This window comes from Aotus nancymaae, unplaced genomic scaffold (assembly GCF_030222135.1).
Source record: "Aotus nancymaae isolate 86718 unplaced genomic scaffold, 86718_ANA_hifiasm-v0.15.2.pri h1tg000032l_0, whole genome shotgun sequence".
Classification (NCBI taxonomy): domain Eukaryota; kingdom Metazoa; phylum Chordata; class Mammalia; order Primates; family Aotidae; genus Aotus; species Aotus nancymaae.
This window is the reverse complement of record NW_026988445.1, coordinates 28,001,901-28,024,040: the sequence shown is the minus strand read 5'-3', so window position 1 is coordinate 28,024,040 and position 22,140 is coordinate 28,001,901. Positions and strand designations below refer to the sequence as shown.

General features: G+C 34.2%; 1 protein-coding gene across 2 annotated transcripts in view; it reads left to right on the top strand.

The window, feature by feature from the left end:
• Positions 1-866: 866 nt before the first annotated feature.
• Positions 867-22,140, top strand: part of AKT3 (AKT serine/threonine kinase 3) — a 327,056-nt gene continuing 305,782 nt past the window's right edge. Inside the window, exons 1-2 of one of the 2 annotated variants that reach the window (XM_064383667.1) lie at positions 867-883; positions 6,750-6,907. In XM_064383667.1, coding sequence (XP_064239737.1) covers positions 6,862-6,907 — 46 coding nt within the window. In that variant the 5' untranslated portion in view covers positions 867-883; positions 6,750-6,861. Of the gene's footprint in view, positions 884-6,673; positions 6,908-22,140 lie in introns of those variants that run through there. The other variant, XM_021666932.2, reaches the window with a different exon arrangement.

Here is a 22,140-nt window from a genome sequence, read left to right as displayed (position 1 = left end):
TGCTAGAATTACAGGTGTGTGCCACCATGCCTGGCCACCTGAAATTCTTTTAGTAGCAGTCCCCAACCTGTCCTTGGTATTACAGGTGCCTTCTCATAGAGGCAGCCTACACTTTACATGAGAAATGGAGGGAATAATTAATTAATCTGTAGCTCGTTTAGTGATTTAGGTGAAACGGGCATCTAATAAGCATTTTCCTATTAGTTTCAAATTAAAATATTAAGTATATCACCCAGTACAAGTTGCTTTTTTATTTTTATTTATTTATTTATTTTTTGAGACGGAGTTTCGCTCGTTACCCAGGCTGGAGTGCAATGGCGCGATCTCGGCTCACCGCAACCTCCGCCTCCTGGGTTGAGGCAATTTTCCTGCCTCAGCCTCCTGAGTAGCTGGGATTACAGGCTTGAGCCACCGCGCCCGGCCGCTTTTTTATTTTTAATAACGGACCTGTTGTTCGAAATGGTAGTCAGATGCCCTAAACAAGGGTAAGGAAATGGCCAGGAAAATGCTTCATGTTTTTGTAGAAATGTTTTAAAGTTAATCAAACTGATTTTTTCAGAATTGGCAGTTTGGAAATAGCCAGGTGTGGTGGCGTGTGCCTGTAATCCCAGCTACTTGAGAGGCTGAGGCAGGAGAGTCACTTGAACCTGGGAGGAGGAGGTTGCAGTGAGCCAAGATTGCGCCATTGCACTCCAGCCTGAGCAACAGAGCAAGACTGTCTCAAAAAACAGAATTGGCAGGATGGAAGAACTGATACGTTGTTTGGAAGTTCGGAATTTTGCCTATTCAGATACTTTGCCATATCTGAACCTCAGTGAAATTATCTATAGAAAGAGCTTTAAGAAAATCCCACAAAGTGCTCTAGAGAAAAAAGATATCCAAGGTATATAGCTTATGTGGCTCACTTTCTCTTTATGATGCGGTTTTTTTTTTTTTTTTTACAGGATAACATCTCTTAATAGGGAGACTGTCTTGGAATTATTTGAAGTACAGAGCAAATTGCCCTGAACTTCCTTTCTATTTCAGAGCATTTCTTCTTCCTCAGATCCTTCTAAAAGTTTGATATAACCCTATGTATTTATTATGGTATATATTAGTTTTACTCACTTCTTGAAATCATAAAATGCCTCAGAATTGTGTTGTAATTACCCTTGACCATCATTTGTTGTTCAAAGTAGCAACATTCTGTTGTATTTGAACTTCAGTTGTCCTTTACTAATTCAGTTTGGCTTGCATATATGAAGTATGTTAAAAAATTGTGGGGAGCAAATACATTGTACGTAGTAGTAATTACAGACGAAGAGTTTAGAGAAAGTTGTATTATTGAATTGTATTCTGGCTTTCAACTTAGATATTAACTTATAGGAAATTATCAACCTATGAATTTTGTTCTTTGTAAAGAATTGCTTGGTGCCGTTTAATTCTATGTAAACTTACTTTTAGTCTTGTTATTTCATTTGTGATGCCTTAGTTATATTTAATTTTTAATTTATTTAAATTTTACTTTTTGGACTTTTGAAAAATCTGATACTGAAAAAATATTTAGAACTATTTGCAAAATGTTAATTACGTGTTTTGAGAGTTCATATTATGTTACTTGGTAGAAAGCATCCCAAATTGATAGAAGGCTTGAAGGTAGTCACTTTTTTTTTTTACTTGTTGATATCTTGTAACTGTGGGGAAGTAATATTATTGGTTAGTCACAGTTCAAAATTGTGGCTGTAATAACAACTGCACAAATGTTTTTTACAAATGAATTGATATATGTGAAAGCTCTTTGATAAGTTACAAGTCTGGAAAAGATGTTTATAAAGAAACCACATAGTTTTACTTACCTCCCTGTAACTCAGTATAGTCCTTGTCACAGAGTAGACAATCAGTACATATTTGTTGACTGAATAAGTATATGTGTGTTACATATTTTTGAGTTAATATTTTCAAAAGATGTTTGAAGAAGTTTAATTTTTGCTTAAAATTGAATGGCTGGTTGCTGTAAGTAAACACGTATCTTTTACAAATTCTTAAAAGTATCATTAAGAAAATATGCCATTCTTTCCCATTTTCGTTTCCATAATTGATTATTTTGGTTAGATTAATGCTATATTGATAATGTATTAATAATATTGATGGTTGTTTTGTTTGAAGTTGAAACTTGATCTCAACAAAAATGGGGAAAAACTCAAGGGAAGAAAAGGATAAGTTTATTGTGTTCTAGTCCTTGCCATTAATGGAGGTCTATAGGAAACATGGAGGTCTATAGGAAACATACCTTAAGGAATAGGGCAGAATATTTATTATCATTTTAATTATAATTAATATATAAGTGCTTCTTTAATGTTTAAATTCAGTTTTATTTTTAGGATGGCTTAATGCCATTCTCTCTGTTGATTTATATTTGTTTGTTTAGCCTGTTTTTTGTTAGCTGTCTAAAGCTGCATCTTCATTCATTCATTCATCCACTCATTCATTTATTCCATATTTGTCAGCATCGCTTAAGTGCTAGGCACTATCAGATTGCTTTACTAAATTATAATGTGATTGAATGAAGTGAAATATGCAAAATGTTTTGTAAATTATAAAATGACATTCCAATGCCATTATTATCATCATCAAATTCTCAAGTACTCAGTTCTGAATGAAGATACCTTTAGTGTAACTGCTTTTTGTAAAATCTAAATTGAATCTGTCAAGAATTTTGTGTGAAACTTTATAAGAATAGGAAAAATGATATTAGCAATGAGATGTTTAATGCAATAAGCTTAAAAGAAAAATAAACCAAATTTTGTCTGTTACAGTTCATTGGATGGAACACATTTGTAGAAAAGTTAGGGCTGTATATAGAAGGAGGTGAACTTTTGTCTACCCTAGGAAACGGATGACAAAGTTCCAGCTCATCTTGTGGATTAGTGTTTTTAGTTAACCTGGAAGACTGAATGGGAGAGCGAAGATGCTGTGGTGCAGGAGTGTTCCTGCTGTAGGAAAGTTAAAGCACATGGTTTGCTGCTTACTAGTCAATAAAATTGTTTTTATACACAAAAGACAACATTTATTTCTAACATCATAATTCCAGAGTAGTCTACCTATGACAGCTTTTAAATTATGTTCAAAGAATGTATCATTTTAGCCAGTAGAGACCCAGGAGCAGTTTTTAAAGCTGAAAATTATGATTATAGGTATATTTGATAACAGTTTAAGTGAAAATGGATAAAGCCATCTCTATAATATATGCTTGGGTTCACTGCCTCTGATGAAGATTGTAAATTCTGTCCTGTTGATTTAACATACATTTTAATAGTTTAATCTTCATTTTTCCCCCCCTTTTTTTTCCTGTATGGGTAGGGTAATGGAATTTAACAGTTTAATCTTAAACATGTGAGCACTGATAAAATTTATCTAAACTAGTTTTTAGAAACAGTTTCATTGTAAAACAAAATTGATTGATTTTTGGGTAGGTCTGGATATTTCAGTGTTTTGTTTTATACTGAAGAGGTAATGAGTGGAAAGAGCATATGCCTGGTTGTCTGGTCCTGGTTGGCCATTTGGTGACTTTTTGATCTTGGGCAAGTTACTTGATCTGTCTTGGTCTCTGTTTCTTCAGCTATAAAATGGGGGTCCCTCCAGCTTTAACATTCTGGTAATAAAATGTTCACTTCAAAAAATAGAATCAATTTTGAAAATGTTTTTTAGTGTTCTTTAAAAATACTGAATATATTGTAATACAAGCCATTTTAATAGAAAGTATGTATATGTTAATTGGATATATATTATTTTTTATTACTAATTATTACCCTAATCTCTTTTCTTTTTCCACTGCAAGAATAGTAAGATCTGAATTGTCTTTTACTCATATAGTTTCATAGTAAGAAACCAAGAATGGCCTTAATAGATGTTGAGCCCCTTGCTACAAGTATTACCAAAGAGAAGTGCTACAGTGCAGCTGGTCTAGAGACATCATGCACCAGTGTCTTGCCAGTTTTGAACTTAGAATTCTTTATGCAGCATAAGTAGTTAACCTTTTCAGTTATCTAGCCCTATATTATGTAGCCAGTTCCATGTTGGATTCTTTAGGATGTTAAATCCAATTAAAATGATGTTTAGATTCTTTACTGAAGGTTTTTTTTTTTTTTAATAAGTGTGGTGAAATGAGTGTTGTCATTATGCGACCATTTGCTATGACAGTAATAAATTGAGGCTTTGCTGAGATAAAGTTATACATATTTCTTTATTTTAGAACCTTGAATATGCCAATAGTGATGTTTCAAGAGAAGAACATGTTTATGGAATTTCCCACTTACTAGCCCACAGAATTTCTCTTTTTCATCTTTGTTTTCATTATTTTTCCAGAATTTCTCTAATTTAGTATTCCGTCAAACATATTTTGGGAAAATACATCCAGATTCTAAGATTCTAATACCCCCTCCTTTTTTTTTTTTTTTTTTTTTTTAAAGAGAGAGGGTCTTACTCTATTACTCAGGCTGGAGTGTAGTGCAGTTATTGCACCACAGCTTCAAACTTCTGGGCTCAAGTGATTTCTCCCACCTCAGCCTCCTGAGCAGCTGGGACTGCAGGTGCACGCCATGGTGCCCAGCTAATTTTTCTTTTTTTTTTTTTGTACGGACATGGTCTCACTTTGTTGCCCAGGCTCGCCTTGAACTCCTGGACGTAAGTGATCCTCCTGCCCTGGCCTCACAAAGTGCTGGGATTACAAGCTAAGATCCCTTTTTGACTCTCTACAGCAACAGACTCCCATGGTGATTTTGAGCAGTCTCAGTGTTACCTCTGGGTTCTGCATGTGTCCCCATGATACATGAGGTAGGTGGTCTTGTATTCAGCTACATAGCTTTTGTCAGGCTGTTGAGAAAATGTTTAGTCTTGATTCCTGACTGCTAAATGATTAGGCTCTACACTTAATTTGCATTGAAGAAAAACCTGTAATCTATTTGAGCACTAGCTTGGGAGTGTATCATTTATCACAACTCAAGTTGAGAGAGTATGTTTGTGCAGTCCATCTATCCGTTCTTCTAGTTATCTAAAATTCTTGCATATGATTTTTGACCACATAACACTGGTGTACCTGGACCACATTTTTTGGTTCCTTTCTGTGGAAATGGATTTACTCAATTTTATGTTGGCATTTTCCTTTTTAGTTTGAGAGCGACAGTAAGAAATACTGCTGTGTATATGAGGATGTTTTTGAGGACTTTATTACAAACATGTTATGAAGAATACCCATGGACTAAATTTGATTTTTGTCCTAGGAAAAGTTGTATTTCTTCTGAGGATTTTTTTTTTTCCTTTTTAAAAAAATTTGTGCAGTGTCAACAATATGGGGGACCCCATCACTACAAAAATAATTTAAAAAAAATTAGCTAGGCATGGTGCTGTCTGCCTGTAGTCCAGCTACTCAGGAGGCTGAAGTGGGAGGATCACTTGAGTGCCAGTGGAGGCTGCAGTGAACTATGGTTGTGCCACTGTACTCTAGCCTGGGTGATGGGGGGGAACCTTATCTTAAAAAAAATTAGGCATGCTGTAAATATTGAAACCTATTGTGTTTTCTTATTTGCATTCTCATAAGAGTTCCATGCCAAATTTGTGGCTTATCTTTCCCAAATAGGTATGCTTTGACTTCTTTTTATCTTAAGGGAGTGTACTTTTGAAATGCAGGCTCTGGAGTCAGACATCCTGGGTTCAGATCTTGGCTCCATCATTTACTAGGTGTGTTGAAATCGAGCAAGTTGCTTAATCTGTGTGAGCCTCAGTTTCCTTATCTGTGAAATGGAGTTAATAGTATCCTCATAAGATTAATCAAGGTCACATAAGAATAATAGATGTAAGCATCTACAGTAGTTCTTGGCACATCTTGAATACTCAATACTTGAATACTCAATTTTTTTTTACTTTCACATTCCCTTTGTTTCACTTTTATCTGCTTTACAAAATAATTGATGTCATATTATGTACTTATTATAATCTACCTAAAATATTTCTTGGAACAGGCAGAGTAAGAATACATAAATGATGTTTTCTTGGTAGGTTGTATTTTACATCAATTAAAGTATTCACGGCTGGGCGTGTTGGCTCACTCTTGTAATCCCAGCACTTTGGGGGGCTGAAGCGGAGGATCATGATGAGGTCAGGAGTTTGAGACCAGCCTGGCCAATATGGTGAAACCTTGTCTCTACTAAGAATACAAAAATTAGCTGGGCATGGTGGTGTTCACCTGTAGTCCCAGCTACTCGGGAGGCTGAGGCAGAAGAATCGCTTGAACCGGAGAAGCGAAGTTTGCAGTGAGCCGAGATAACGCCACTGCACTCCAGCCTCGGCGATAGTGAGAGACTGTCTCAAAAAAAAAAAAAAAAAAAAAAAAAAAAAGGTATTCACAATTGCTTCTGAAATTACAGGGATTTAGGGCACTTAACTTTCATTCTCTTCCCTCATTCTTCACCTCAAATACACATCACCAAACAAATTTTCTGTATTATTTGGGTAGGTGTGACTGGTTTTCTTAAGACTTTTGTTGCAACCCCTTAGGTTAAAAGTTTCACTATCATTGAAATTGGTCACAAGACTAGGGAAGTGCATTCACTATAGAACTATTTAATAAATAAGTTCCCCAGTTTGAAGAGCTAGACTTTTATGTGAGGTCAGGCCAGTTGAAGACATTTACAAAGAATTAGTTGTTTGTTATTGCTATGTGAGTTGCAAGAATGGAAAAAAAAAGAAATTCTTTCTTCAATACTTCCTTCCAGGCTGAGTCATCACTAGAGAGTGGGAAGGGCAACAGCAGCAGAGAATCCAAACCCTAAAGCTGATATCACAAAGTACCATTTCTCCAAGTTGGGGGCTCAGAGGGGAGTCATCATGAGCGATGTTACCATTGTGAAAGAAGGTTGGGTTCAGAAGAGGGGTAAGTGCTCCACAAACTGAAAATAATATGGTTGGTAAGAGTGCTAGCAGTGAGTGGTGTCTTAGAAGTTGATCTTTTTTTCTGATGCTGTTAAAGTAAACTGTGACATGCTATTCTAGTAAGAGAGAAATGATACTTAACGTGTGTTAGGAATTTGCTTGTTATTAAGGTATTTGTAATTCTTGATTTTGGGCATTTATAATCTAGTTAAGTTAGGTTTGACTTTCTGGTATGCTGTGTGTATGCATGTTACAGAAAGTGTTATATTTTTCTGTGGTGTTTACAGGTTCTATAATCTGGAGAGATATCTTTATAATCATTTAATATATGTAAAGTACTATCTTGTATGCATTTAATCACATGTAAATATATACATAAGAGAATGAAGCCAGTTTGGATGGTGGCAGGGGAATGGCTTAAAATAGAAAATGGGATAGGGTTCACCCACAAATTCATGGATTAATCCCATAAATTAGGTAAGTAAAGCCCTGATGTAAAAGGCCAAATGAATGCAAGGATTTTTTTGTGTGTGTATGTTTATGTTTAATTTCATATTTTTATTTTTCATTATCTAGGCGTAGTATACCTTGTTCACTCCTTCTTTAGATAAATAACTTAAGCACATTATTATTTTTTATTAAAGCAAGAACTCTTCAATATAACAGTTTATCATCTGCGAGATCACCTGTTTATGTGGTCAGTGTATTTATTAGAAGTTTAGAGTTTAGATTAGTTGCTAGGCAACTACTGTTTACTCACATGGCCAAGTTGAGTAGGATGAGGACTGTTCCATTCTCAGAACTTTTTCATTCCTTTATATCTACTTTATGGTTAAAAGTTGCCTCTTAAATTTTTTTTTTTTTTTTTTTTTTTGAGATGGAGTCTCACTCTGTCACCCAGGCTGAAGTGCAGTGGTGTGATCTCAGCTCACTGCAGCCGCTGCCTTCAGGGTTCAAGCAATTCTCCTGCCTCAGCCTCCCGAGTAGCTGGGACTGCAAGCGTACACCAACATGCCCAGCTTATTTTTTGTATCTTTTAGAAGAGACAGGGTTTCACTATATTGGCCAGGCTGGTCTCGAACTCCTATCCTTGTAATCCTCCTGTCTCGGCCTCCCAAAGTGCTGGGATTACAAGTGTGAGCCATTGCGCCTGGCCTAAATATTAATTTTAATATTCTTTGAAGGTCTGTGATAAATGCCTATGCTGAAAAGCTGTTGTCATAGTTAAATGTGATTATGCATTATTTTTAAAATTAGCCTTATTGAGTTGTAACTTGCATAATTAAGCAATGTTATAATTTGATGAGTTTTGTTAGATATATACAGTAGTGAAGCAAACACTATGATCATGATATAATGGCTATTTTCATTAACCCAAGAAGTTCTTTTGTTCTCCTTTGCAGCCCAGTCCTCCTCCCTTAACCCTGGCAACCACTTTATCCGCTAGTACTATAATTTTGCTTTTCTAGAATTTCGTATAAATCGAATCATGCAATACATAGTTGTTTTGTGCTTGATTTCTTTTACATGGCATAATACCTTTAATATTCATGTCGTCATTAGTTTGTTCCTGTTTATGGTTGAGTAGTGTTTCATGGTCTGGATATATCACAGTTTATCTGTTAAACACTTGTGGACATTTGGGCTGCTTCTAGTTTTTGGTTAATATGCATAAGAAGTGTGGACATTTGAGTGCATGTCGTTGTGTAATATGTTTTTATTTGTCTTGGGTAATAACCTAGGAATCATATTGCTGGGTTGTATGGTAAGTGTATGCTTAACTTTATAAGAAGTGTTTAACAAACTGCTCAGCTGTTTTCCAATGTGCCTGACCATTTCTATTGTCAAGTGTGATTTCTTTCAATGTCATTCTCTTGTTAGAAATTAGGAAAGTGTTTTCAGATTTCAGTGCTTTATAAAGGCTTTTTTGGTTTCCTTTTTAAACATATTTATATTCTTTTCCTACTTTTTTTGGAGGCGGATAGCAAATCACTTAAACCTTTTTGAGGTTTACTTTACTAATCTCAAATCTGCTTTTACAAGATTGTTGTGAGGGTTAAATGAGGTGATGGATGTGGATATATTTTTGACAGTTTTAACACAGTGTAAGCTATTGCTATCTCCACATGTTTATCAAGGATTTAGGATGATTTTGGAGTCTGTTTAATTAATTATATCTTTGAAATACCATAATAGAAAGTGTTTAGTTCATGGATTATAGAAATGAGAAGAAATGAATAAGAATTTTCCATTGTTTTTCCTGTAGTAGTCAGGGAAAGGGGTCTCAGTAATATGTATGTGTTTATTTGGAGATGAATAGTCACGTAAACAGAATTTAATACACAAAGGTATAAAATGAAAAATACAAGTCTACTCCCTATCTTTTCTACCTCTTTTGTCAGAGGTAATCATTTTAGAACTTTTTTCCTATTTTTAATCTTCTCATAATTATGCCATTTTATATATAATATACTAAACTTTAACCTTAAGTAACCTATCTCCTCATTGGAAAAAAAAAAAAAAAAGGATTTAACTTCTAATACCAATTCTACCTTCTTCCTTTTATTTATCTTTTGGTTGGCTTTATGATTAAAGTTAGAGCTGTTTGACAATTTACAGTGTTCAGACATTGTCTCTAAACTTGCCACTTTATAAGTTTTAAAAAAGAAATAGCATTCCTCCTCATCTTTCTCTTGAATTCCTCACATTCACTGTCCAGTTTATGCCCACTATAACGTTTATTTTATATGTCAAGGTTTATAATATTTACATTTGCTGATTCTGAAAAGCAGTTAAAATACTATGTTTTATAAATATGGCTAAACAAAGTGGTATGATTAAATTCTTAGAAAACAAATGGATTTATTTTATTTAACTTTAAGTTCTGGGATACATGTGCAGAACGTGCAGGTTTGTTACGCAGTTATACATGTGCCATGGTGGTTTGCTGCACTTGTCAACCCGTCACCTAGCTTTTAAGCCCTGCGTGCATTAGGTATTTGTCCTGATGTTCTCCCTCCCCTTGCCCCCTACCCCCTAGGGGTGTGTGTTGTGATATTCCCCTCCCTGTGTCCATGTGTTCTCATTAGAGAACAAATGGATTTCTTACACTCTTTTGATACTCCAGAGCTGCCATACTTTAATTTGGTTTATAGTTTGAACTATGACTAATTTTCTTGGATTTTCTAACTGCCACTTTTACCCTTTGTTGGTGGAAGAGTTCAGGCTTTCATTATATCATCTGGTTATCCAGCTTTTTAATTATACTGTTGAAATTCTAGCATGAAGTTACTTCTTTTTGGATATGATGTTCAACTAACATCATGTTATTTGATTCTTGGACAAATTCTATACTTTCTTAGATCTTACATCTTTCATTTTAGATTTGTCTTACCATTCTCTAGAGTACTTCTGAAGTAACTTTTTCAGGAGGAATGTGTGTGGGTGCTTGTCAGTATAATGTTTGAAAATGTCTTTTTCACTTTCACACCTGATACATACATTGGCTGGGTATAGAACTCAAGTTTAAAATAATTCTCCTTCAGAATTTTGAAGGTCGCATTCATTCCACTGCCTTTTAGTAACCAGTTTTACTGATAAGGGATTTGATGCTAATAGGAATCATTTCTTTGTAGGCAATCTGTTTTTTGTTTCCTAGAAGCTTTTTGTGTTGATGACTCCTTCTCCTTGGAATTATAAAACTTGAGGATGAGTTATAGTCCTTTTAAAAATTGTTATTTATTTTTGAAATTGAAAATTATTTTTAGAGATAGTCTTGTTATGTTGCCCAGGCTGGATTTGAACTGTGCTCAAGATCTCCTGCCTCAGCCTCTCCAGTAGTTAGGACTACAGGCTGTAGTCCTTTTTATATTCATTCTGTAAATGTTTGGTGAACCCTGGGAATATGAAAGTTTAGGTTTTTCTTCTACTCTGGGAAATCTTCTATAATTCCTTGATTACTTCTTTTTTTGTATCTTCTCTGTATTTATTTATTTTCTGAAGCTTCTGTATCGATTTGCTGTTTCAAAGGTTTTCTTTCATTTTTCCATGTCTTTTCCTTCTTTACGTCTCTTTTTTTAAATGGGAGATTTCCTTGACTTTTTCTTTTGGCCCTTTACTGAATTTTTTATTTCAGCTGTTATTTTGTATTTCTGTGAACGTTTTCTAGTTCATAGTCATCTGCTTTTATCTTATAGATGTAAGCTTTAAGATTGGGACACTACATAGATTTAAAATTTTTTTATCCTCTTTGAATAACTCTTTCAATTTGTTACCGTTCTTTCTTTGTGGTAGTTTTCTTCACTGGTAAACTCTGTTTGCCTGAACATTCTAGTATGAAAAGTACTAGGTTTACTAGTAGTACCCTCTCTTTTTTATTTTTCCCTGTTTTATAACAAGTTAAATTCACTAAATGAGGATTTGTGATGGTAGTAAATAACTACTCTTGAAAGCATTCGTTGAAATACTGGGGGAAACTAAATTTGACATTTTTTCCTCCACCATTTTAAATTTATTCTTTTAGAGGTTTTCAGTATTATTTTAGCAATAATTTTGTATTTTAGTCAACTAAATTTGATTATATAGTTTATTGTAATTTGGCTGGATTTTGGGTCAAAGAATTTCTTCCAAAAGAGCGGTATTATATTTACTGCTAATTTATCCTGGACAGAATATTATCACTTGAACTTTGGTATACTCATTTGAAAATAAATATTAGAAGATCTGCCTTCTCTACCTCACAGTGTGGTTATGAGCATTATGAGATAATGTGCATAGAGGAGTGTTTTAAAATTATGTACTCAATAAAAGATATTGATATAATAAAGCTATATAGTTATTTGAATGTTGGTCGTTTTTCTCAAGCCTATATTTATGAATCAGTTCTTGTTCTCTCGTTTTCAGATATAATCCAATTTGTACTTTTAATGTAAGTTGTTTTTCAGTAAATATCTTGTTGGAAAATAAAAAAAGGACTGAAAGATAAATATTATTATGTGGGGCAAATACTTTCCTAACCTTAGTTATTAGTGATATATGAATAGCAAAATCTTTTTTTTTTTTTTTAACTTTTCTGGACAGTTGGAAATGATAAGTATTGAGATACTACATTAACATAGTGTTGTTGTTACAAATGGCAGTAAAAGAAGCATCATGGAGCAAACATCAAGTGAAGTATTATCTGCATTTTCCTCCTTGATGGATCCAGGAGAGCTCCTTACAACTTGGTTGCACATCAACATAGAAGGTGTCTATGTATATATTAAATACTAATTAAATTATCTTGCTCAAAGATGAACTTGTAGTTATGTTCTAGGTGACTCTAAATCTCTAAATTTGATTTCAATACTTGTATTAACTTTTTCCCTTCTAGGTAGTGATATTATTTGCTACGAAGATACTTAGTGCATTAACGAAGTAGGAAATTTAACTGTTTAAAAGGCCTAAATTACAGAATTAAATAAATTGCAATGCTATTAAGGGCTTATTACAATTTATTAACTTTCATTTGCTTCGTAAAACTTTCGTAAAAACCCAAGTAGTCTCTTACAAATGTGGAAAGCTAGTTCCTTGATAATAAGTTAAAATCTAATGCATAATTAGTCAATTCATAATGTTACTGTTTTGAGATTGGTGTAAATCTAAGAGGTGGTTTTTATCGTTAAAAGCATTTTGATGAAAATGCTGCATGCGTGTGTTATTTTATTATACTTTTAGTATCTAACAAATTGAACTTTCATGTTGTATTCTCTATGTGTAACCAGTTTTGGCTTTCAAATAACTTTTTCCCTTAGTTTTCCTCGTACTAACTTTGTCCTTTGAATAATATTTTTGTTATATTCCATGAAATGGTTTATTTAGATTAACTAGACTGTTGGTATTTGGTAATTCCAGGGTAAAAAATTTTATGTCTATGAGTTGTCTCACAAGATAGCTTAATTCTGCTGCACAAAATATACTTTAGCAACATAAAGATTGTGAGTAGGTTATGTTGTAAGATGTGATTGTTGTTATCTAATCAAATTTAACAAGTTGTTACGGAAAACAAAATTTACAGTTTTTTGAGTGTTTAAGTTCAGGGGCCTTTTCTTCTCTTTTATTTTGTACATGCATATGTTTTTTTTGTTGTTGTTGTTCATTTGTTATTCACAAAGTGACTTTAGAAATATAAAATGATTAGGAGAAAGAAAATGACAGTATGATTTCCTGTTTACTACCCAGCAGCAAGCTTTTTCCATAGAGAATGAAGAGCTGTGGTAGCGACTGTGTAAACCACGTGGTACATTAGAGAAGCTCACTTTGACTGTTGAGGTTATACATGGAGAATAAACATAAAATTAAATTTATTTTCTTTTTTTTTTTTTTTTTTTTTTTTTTTTTTTTTTTTTTGAGACGGAGTTTCGCTCTTGATACCCAGGCTGGAGTGCAATGGCGCGATCTTGGCTCACCGCAACCTCCGCCTCCTGGGTTCAGGCAATTCTCCTGCCTCAGCCTCCTGAGTAGCTGGGATTACAGGCACGCGCCACCGTGCCCAGCTAATTTTTTGTATTAGTAGAGACGGGGTTTCACCATGTTGACCAGGATGGTCTCGATCTCTTGACCTCGTGATCCACCCGCCTCGGCCTCCCAAAGTGCTGGGATTACAGGCTTGAGCCACCGCGCCCGGCCAAATTAAATTTATTTTCTAATGGTATTGAAACTCTGAGATTTAACTAAAATAGTTACAATACTGTAAAATTAGCTTTTCTTGTAGTTTCAATATATTAGTTTTGAAAAATTCAATCAATATAACAACATGGAGCAAACCATCAAATAAGCTTTCATGTACATTTTAGAGTTAATTATAGAATTATAAAATTGCTGTTACACACACACATTTGCTCCTTCTCAATCAGCAATCAAGTTTTATGTATTGATTACAAAATTATGATTGTATAATTGATGATTACAAGATTATGTAACTTGAAGTCTTATGAAATTCTCTAATATTAGTTTAAAGATTTTCTGCATAGATGGTCAAGTTATCTGCAAAGATGTACGTACGGTTCTGCCTTTTCCTTTTCAATCTTTATTCCTTTAATTTTTCTGGTTGTATTTCGCTGGATAGGACCTTCAGTACATTGTTGAATAAAAGTGGTAAGAGTGGATTTTTTTTTTTTTTGGAGACGGAGTTTTGCTTTTGTTGCCCAGGCTAGAGTGCAATGGCATCATCTTGGTTCACTGCAACCTCTGCCCTCTGGATTCAAGCAATTCTCTTGCGTCAGACTCCCGAGCAGCTGTGATTATAGGCATGCGCCACCATGCCCGGCTCATTTTGTATTTTTAGTAGAGACAGGGTTTCTCCATGTTAGTCAGGTTGGTCTTGAACTCCTGACCTCAGGTGATCCGCCTTCCTCAGCCTCCCAAAGTGCTGGGATCACAGGTGTGAGTCACCGTGTCTGGCAAGAGTAGATATTTTGCCTTATTGCTCATCTTAAAGGGAAAGCATTTATTTTACCACTAAGTATCATGTTAGCTGTTCCTTTTCTATTGCTGCCCTTTATCAGGTTAAAAAACTTCCCTACTATTCCTGGTTCGGAGAGTTTTTATCATGAGTGAGTGGGCAGTCAGTTTTTTCTAAAGATTTTACTGCTTCTATTGAAAGTCATTTGATTTTTTCCTTTGATTCTCTGAATATGGTGAATTACTTTCATTGATGGAATAAATTCCGTTTGTTCATGATATATTTTAAAAATATATTACCAGTTTAGACTTACTGATACTTGGCTAAGGGTTTTTTTTTTTTTTTTTTTTTTTTGCATTTACAAGAGCATTGATCTGTAAATTTCAGTTTTGATATCATGGTTGTGCTGGATTCATAAAATAGGTTGGGAAGCATTTGTTTCTCATAAGGTGGGTTGTATTTTTTCTTCAGTGTGTGATAAAATGTATAAGTAAAGCCATGGGTTGGAGCTTTCTTTGTGGGAAGATTTTTGATAATAAATGAGATTTCTTTAGATACAAGGCTATCCATATTTTCTATTTCCTCTTGTATCAATTTTGTTAAATTGTGTTTTTTAAGGATTTTGTTTTCATCCAAGATGTTCCTCTAAGTTACTGGGTGTAAAGTTTTTAATATTCCTTATCCTTATTTTTTTAGTGGAGACGAGATCTCACTCTATTGCCCAAGCTGATCTTGAAGTCCTGGCCTCAAGCAATCCTCCCACCTTGTCCTCCCTAAGTGCTAGGATTGTAGATGTGAGCCACCGTAGCTGGGCTCATCTTCATTTTTGAAGGATTTTAAAAATTGTATATAGGATTCTAATTTGATAGTTGTGTTTTTTTTCATCATTTTAAATATGTCATTTCATTTTCTTCTGGCTACCATTGTTTCTGATGAAAAGTCAGCTGTTATTTTGACTTGCTGTTTCCCTATATAGTCAGATGGCATTGATGTGGTTAGGCTTTGTGTCCACACCCGAATCTCATCTTGAAAATTGTAATCCCTATGTGTCAAGGGAGAGACCAGGTGAAGGTAATTGGGTCATGGGGATGGTTTCCTCAAGCTGTTCTCATGATACTGAGTTTTCATGAGATATGATGGTTTTATAAGGGGCTCTTCCCCTTTCACTTGGCACTTCTTCCTGCTGCCTTGTGAAGAAGGTGCCTTTTCCCTCTTCCCCTTCTGCCATGATTGTAAGTTTCCTGAGGCCTCCCCAGCCATGCAGAACTGTGAATCAGTTAAACTTCTTTCCTTTATAAATTACCCAGTCTCTGGCAGCTTTTTTTTTTTTTTAATTGAGATGGAGTCTTGCTATGTCACCCAGGCTGAAGTGCAGTGGCGCAAACTTGGCTTACTGCAATCTCCTCCTCCAAGGTACAAGCAGTTCTCCTGCCTCAGCTTCCCAAGTAGCTGGGACTACAGGCATGTGCCACTGTGCCTGGCTAATTTGTGTATTTTCATTAGAGATAGGGTTTCACCTTGTTGGCCAGGCTGGTCTTGAACACCTGACCTCAGGTGATCCAGTTGCCTCGGCCTCTCGAAGTTCTGGGATTACATGTGTGAGCCTCTGCGCCCGGCCTTGGGCAGTTTTTTTACAACAGCATGAAAATGGACTACTACAGCCATATAATGATGTTTTTGTCCATAACAGATTGCTAATGATAGTGGTCCCATGAAATTATAATATGGTATTTTACTATGCATTTTCTATGTTTAGATACACTAATATTTATCATTATATTACAGTTGCCTACAGTGTTCAGTACAGTAACATGCTGTACTGACATCTCCCTCTCACTTTCAAGCTATTTCGGCAGCTCTGAACTCTGTCATCTGTCTATTCAAGCTAGATTTTCTGAGTTTTAGCCATTTCACTCTAGTTCCGAGGAATGGGAGAGTGCCTTGAGTAAAAAGTCATATAAGTGTGAATCTCATTTGTAGCTCCCTCATTTAAAGTCAGTTTCCTTCAATTTCTGCCTGCTTTTGCAGCTTTTCTACTGCTTTCAAGTTGTCATTTTTTATATTTTATATAGAGTATATAATTTTATATGTAGGTGGGTTAGTCTGATAAAAGTTACTATACAACTACTGAAAGTGAAATTTTGCTAGGTATGTGTTTTAACGTGTAGATACACAAACTTTTTTAAGCTTCACAATTCACATACTGTTGTATTCCAATTTAATCTTAAATTATGAGATATAGAAGATTATGAGAAGTAGGAGTGCAATTTATAAAATTCATCAGAAATTATGAGGACTATAAGTTGAGTATGAAACTAATAGTTTAAACCAACTGAGTTCCAATCACTTATCTAGAAAGATAACTTAGTCTTTTCTTAAGCACTTATGTAGAATTTCAAGCTAGAAGAGATATTAAAAGTTAGCTAGTTTTTTTCTTTCTTTTTCTTTTTTATTTTAGAGATGAGTCTTATTATATTGCTCAGGCTGGTCTGAAACTCCTGGCCTTCAGGAGTCCTCATGTCTCGGCCTCCCAAAATGTTAGAATAACAGGCATGAGCCACTGTTGGTGGCCTTTCTAGTCTTATGTCCATTCATTTACAGATTTGAAAACTGAAGCCGTATTTCAAGTTAGGTGTAGAGCCAGGACTATTACCTGAGATTTCTTTATTGCTGATCTTGGATACTTCATATTTTCTTTCTTTCTTAACATTTAGGAATAGATTGGATTTCTTTAAAAAATATTTTGTATCATGTTGGGGAGGGGCTCAAGTTTTGGGTGGAAAGTTTAAAATCCTTTGAGAATGGAAAAGGGGGAGCGTCTTCCACCTTGTGGAATCCTCACACTGTTTGAGTAGTAGTATTCACTGCTCTACATCCCAGTGGAGAATGCAGAGAAGCTGTACCTCTTGAACTTGTGTTTTCTCTCTTTGAGTAACTGTTTCCATAGTTACTATATCCTTTGACATAGAAAAACTTTCTTTAGTTATGTTGGTGGCATTTTATAATCAATCACATTACCTTTTGATGTGATAGCCCTGCCACCTACCACTAATTTTCTCTGTTTTTAGTTATGCTAGTTTTTCTGCTTGACATATTTTTCCCCTCTATTTTTTTAAGTAAAAATCTCCTATGTCCTTCAAAGCCAAATTATATCACCTCTGCATTATTTACCCAGATTGTGGTCTTACAAAATTAGAATGACTTCTTTTGTCTGTATAATACTAGAACAATTTCCTGTCTTTACCTCCTTATGACTTTTTATTGATTTGTTATTACATAGGTCTGTTATTTCTCCTTTCCATTGTAAACTCCTTGGTAGCACTGAGTCCAATACAACTTTATATTTTGTACAGTTTCTAATTTTGTTTCTGTAATACAGTTTACCATTATCTTGAACATAGTAGTCTCTTAATCAGTATTTGATGAAAGAATCGGGAAGAAAATAACAATTCTAGAAGTTCAAATACCAGTATGTCACAGATATTAGGGCAAGGGACTAGAATTGGCACAGCTGAAGCAAGGTAGGAAACACAGACTAGATCACAGTTACGAAAACAGCCTAATGTTCAGGAGAGGGTTTTGGTAAGGGCAGCACTGGAGTTCTAGAACCGTGTTGTGTATCTCTTAAGTTTTTGTGTGCGGTAAAACAGACCTGACGAGGTAGGAATTGGTAGATTTGACTGAATGGTTATTCCTGGCAAAGGTGGTGGGCTATACCCTTATTGTCCCGGAATGGACTAGTAAATAAGTAAATAAGGTATCTAAATCAGGTAAGTGGGACAATAGAGTATTGTGGTGTCTATGGTTTGGAAGATTGATGCATATTTTAAGGGTAATTTTTGAACTGTAAAGTACCTCTGATTTCATGAAACCTAACTTTCTGAGCCTATAAAAAGAATCTTTTCTACTGTGTTTCTGTTGGATCACTTACTTCAGATATTGTGGGCAACTAAAGTCTCACTATATCTGTTTCATTAATTTATAGCTCAGAACACTGGTGGTCTTTGTCTGCCCTCCTGAGCAATATAAAACAAGTTCTGTATTCCATTTTATAGGCCTTCAAATTTTTGAAGCCCTCTTTTTAAGCAAACTGTTCTTAATTCTTTATTATGTTTTTTATAAGACAGGGTTTCCAGCCCTCTCATACATAGTACAGTTGTCCCCCAGTATCCATGGGGGATTGGTTCCAGGACTTGCTGGAGATACCGAAATCTGCCAGTGCTCTAATCCTGTACTTAAAAATGATATAGTATTTGCATACAACCTCACACACCCTCATGTATGCTTTAAATCTTTAAATTATTTACAATACCTAATCCACTGCAAATGCTATGTAAATATTCTATGTAAGTAGTTGTTACACTGTCCTGTTTAGGGAATAATGACAAGAAAAAAAGTTCTTAAATGTTCAGTACAGATGATTTATTTTTTTCTGAATATTTTTGATTTGTGATTAGTTGAATCCACAGATAGGGAACCCGTAGATATGGAGTGCTGACTCTATTGGTGTCCTACGGTGGAAATAGCTCCGTTTGTCAGTGTTTCTCTTACAACATAGTGCCCAGAAGTGAATGTGTTTCTGCAGATGTGGTTGGTGCAGGGAAAAAGAACAGTGAAACTATTAGCCTCTTCTCATAATCTGTCACTGTAGGGGTCTTCAGTGCAGTCAAAGGCTGTAGCCACTTTTTTTCAGTTTTACTCTTTAAAATAACTTTTATTGTATTTTGATTATATAAGTCATTTACAAAGTCAATTTATTGTCCAGATGTTACCAGTTTACATTCCTAGCACTAATATGGAAGGTTTCTGCTTTCATATACCATAGTCATTGCTGGGTGCTATTCATTTTGGTTTTTGCCATTATATTGCTGTTTTATTTTACATTTTTTGTTACCAAAGTTTAACTTTGTTTAAATGAATTGATTATTCTTGTTCTTAGTCAAATTTTAAATATGAGGCCTATCCTTAAACAGGTTTATAAATTTTATGTTCTTATTTATTTGTAAGAGCTTGTTATGTATTGAGAATACCTTTATTTGATCTTTTTTGTTGTGAATATTTTTCTAGTTTGAATATACCTTTTAATTATTATGGTATATTTTTGCATTGTAAAATGTTTTAGTTGTTAAATAGTTAAGTATGTCAGACTTTTCCCGCTCAAGGAGACCATTGAAGTGATACTTACAAAGTCTTCACCTTTTTCCTTTGAGAATCAACTATGATTAAAACCTAATCTAAGTATTATCTAAGTTATCTTCTTAAAAAGAGTCAAGCAGTAAATGTATAGGATATGGTGTGATTCTTCTACTTCCATATTCTTTCTCAGAAATAACCACTGTCAAGTATGTCATGCCAATATAGAGCTAAAATTTTTTAGAAGTACTTAACTAGAAAAAAATGCCAAACTATAGGTAGTATTTTCCCCTTGTCAAGAGATTCAGATTAAAGAGATTAGGCAGGGTCAGGAAGGGGGATAATTAAGGAAATGAGGCTTTTACACTTTATTCTATGTAAACATTGCATCTTTCTGTTTAACCTCACATTACATAAATGATATCATAATCACTTTGTCTTAGAGATTTATGCATGCCATTGCAACCTGGAACTCAAAAAAAAAAAAGTGACGTTTGACTTAACTTGCTCTTAGTGAATCTATTCTTTCTTCTTGTCCATCTACTTTAAAAATGTCAAAGTACATCTGATGCTTGAAGCAACACAGGAGTTGGGCACAGACCATCTGCACAATCAAAAATGCTCATATAACCTTTAACTACCCCACAACTCAATTGCTAATAGCCTACTGTTGACTGGTAGCCTCGCTGATAACATAAACAGTCTATTAACACACATTTTATATGTTTTATGTAAAATGTACTATATTTTTACAATGAAGTAAGAGAAAAAAATGTTAAGAAAATCATGAGAGAAAACGTATTTTTCATCAAGAGGAAAGGTCTTCATCCTCGATATCTTCGTGTCAAGTAGGCTGAGGAGGAGGAAGAGAAAGAGTTGGTATTGCTATCTCAGGAGTGCCTGAGGCAGAAGAAAATCCAGGTACAAGTGGAGCCATTCAGTTAAACCCATGTTATTAAGGGTCAGTTGTACCTATATATGTCATTTGAGTGTAACAGTTTAGAGGATGGAACTTACTTTCAGATTCTGGCTTTGACATTTATTAATGTCTGTGAGCAAAATCCTTAATCTGTCTTAAATTTCTCTGTAAAATGGAGATGATAAAAGTGCCTACTTTATATGGATGTAAGAATCAAAGCTTATAATATGTAATTAGCTCTTATCAGACTGCATGGGACATATTCAGTAGTAAATAATAGCTATTTTATTTAATCTGTAGAATATTACTAGTTTGAGATGAACTTTACTTATGTTTAGTATTTACACTCATCCATTGTTTGCTTCTATATAGTCAGGATACTTGCCCTTTTAAGGTTTTTTTTTTTTTTAAACACCCTTCAGATGTTATATGTTGCTTAAAAATCATTGGTATTAACTGGAACTCAAAGTGATAAGCTACTTGATAACTATCAATATCAGTGTTTTCATTGTGATGTTTCTCTTTGGAGAAGACTAGTGTAAAAGAGGAGTTAATCAGCATTCTTCTCTTGTCATCTGGCCTTAATGTTGTACTCCCTTCCTCAGGCTTTCATAATTTAAAAAATTCATGTTTGTCTATAGTAATTAAAAAAATTCTTTGTATGATTTCCAACTTCTAATAGTTATTTTCTATATTTGTCTTCATTATGATACTGCTCCTATATTTTTCAACACTTTTTCTTAAATGAATTAGTACTAAAGCAACAAGTACCTACATTCATTTTTTTCCCCTCCTCACTCAGGATTGGGTAGGGCCAAATAGTTATCTTTTAATTCTTTGGTTAAACTTTATGATTAAAAATGCTTGCTGTAGAATACTAATTTCCGTACCTTACACAGTTGGGAGCTAAGACATTTCATCTAAAATTCCTGGGTCAAGAAATAGAGGTTTAAGTTTATTTTTTAATGTAGAATACAAACCAGTATAGAAAAGCTAAAAATGAAAATGAAAGTAACAAAAATTGAGAAAACAGGGCAAGGGTATCTTAATTTCTCAATCTTTTTAGTAAGAAGTCAGTTGATGTGGTTTAATAGGTGACAAATCAAGAAACATTCACAATGCTAAAAGTATTAAAAATGGCTGTTTTTGAAAAGTGGAATGAAGAATGAGGGCTTGTATGTATGTGCTCTTGTATGTATGGGAATGGTGGAAGAGATACTTTTATTTTTGAGTCTTATGTGCTTTTATGTACTCCTGAGTTACCGCTTTCTATGTGTATTGTTTAATAAAATATCCTACATGAATCCAATTTATGAAAATTAAAGCATACTTTTATACATTGATAATTTATAAAAATTGGATGGAAATATACCAAAATATTAAAAGTGGTTATTTCTGGATACTAAATTTTTTCCTTCCTTATGTTATTTTGTAAAATTCCTAAAATGCATGTATTTTGTTAATATATTTTATAGAAAAAAATAGTAAGATATTTAGGACTTCGCAGCATTTAATTTGTCCTGGGTTTAATTTGTCATACTTATTTGGCATCAGAATGCTTGTTTTCTATTTATACAAGTACTAGAACTTTTTTTAAATTAAAGGAATTGTATATCATATTCTTTGAACGCTTAGTAATGGTGGCATTCTGCTGAAAATAACAAAACCTAGCCAACAGTAACAGCAAAAAAGGACATTTTTTTTTTTCTCTTAAGGGTATAGGTGGGCAGTTATAGTTAGC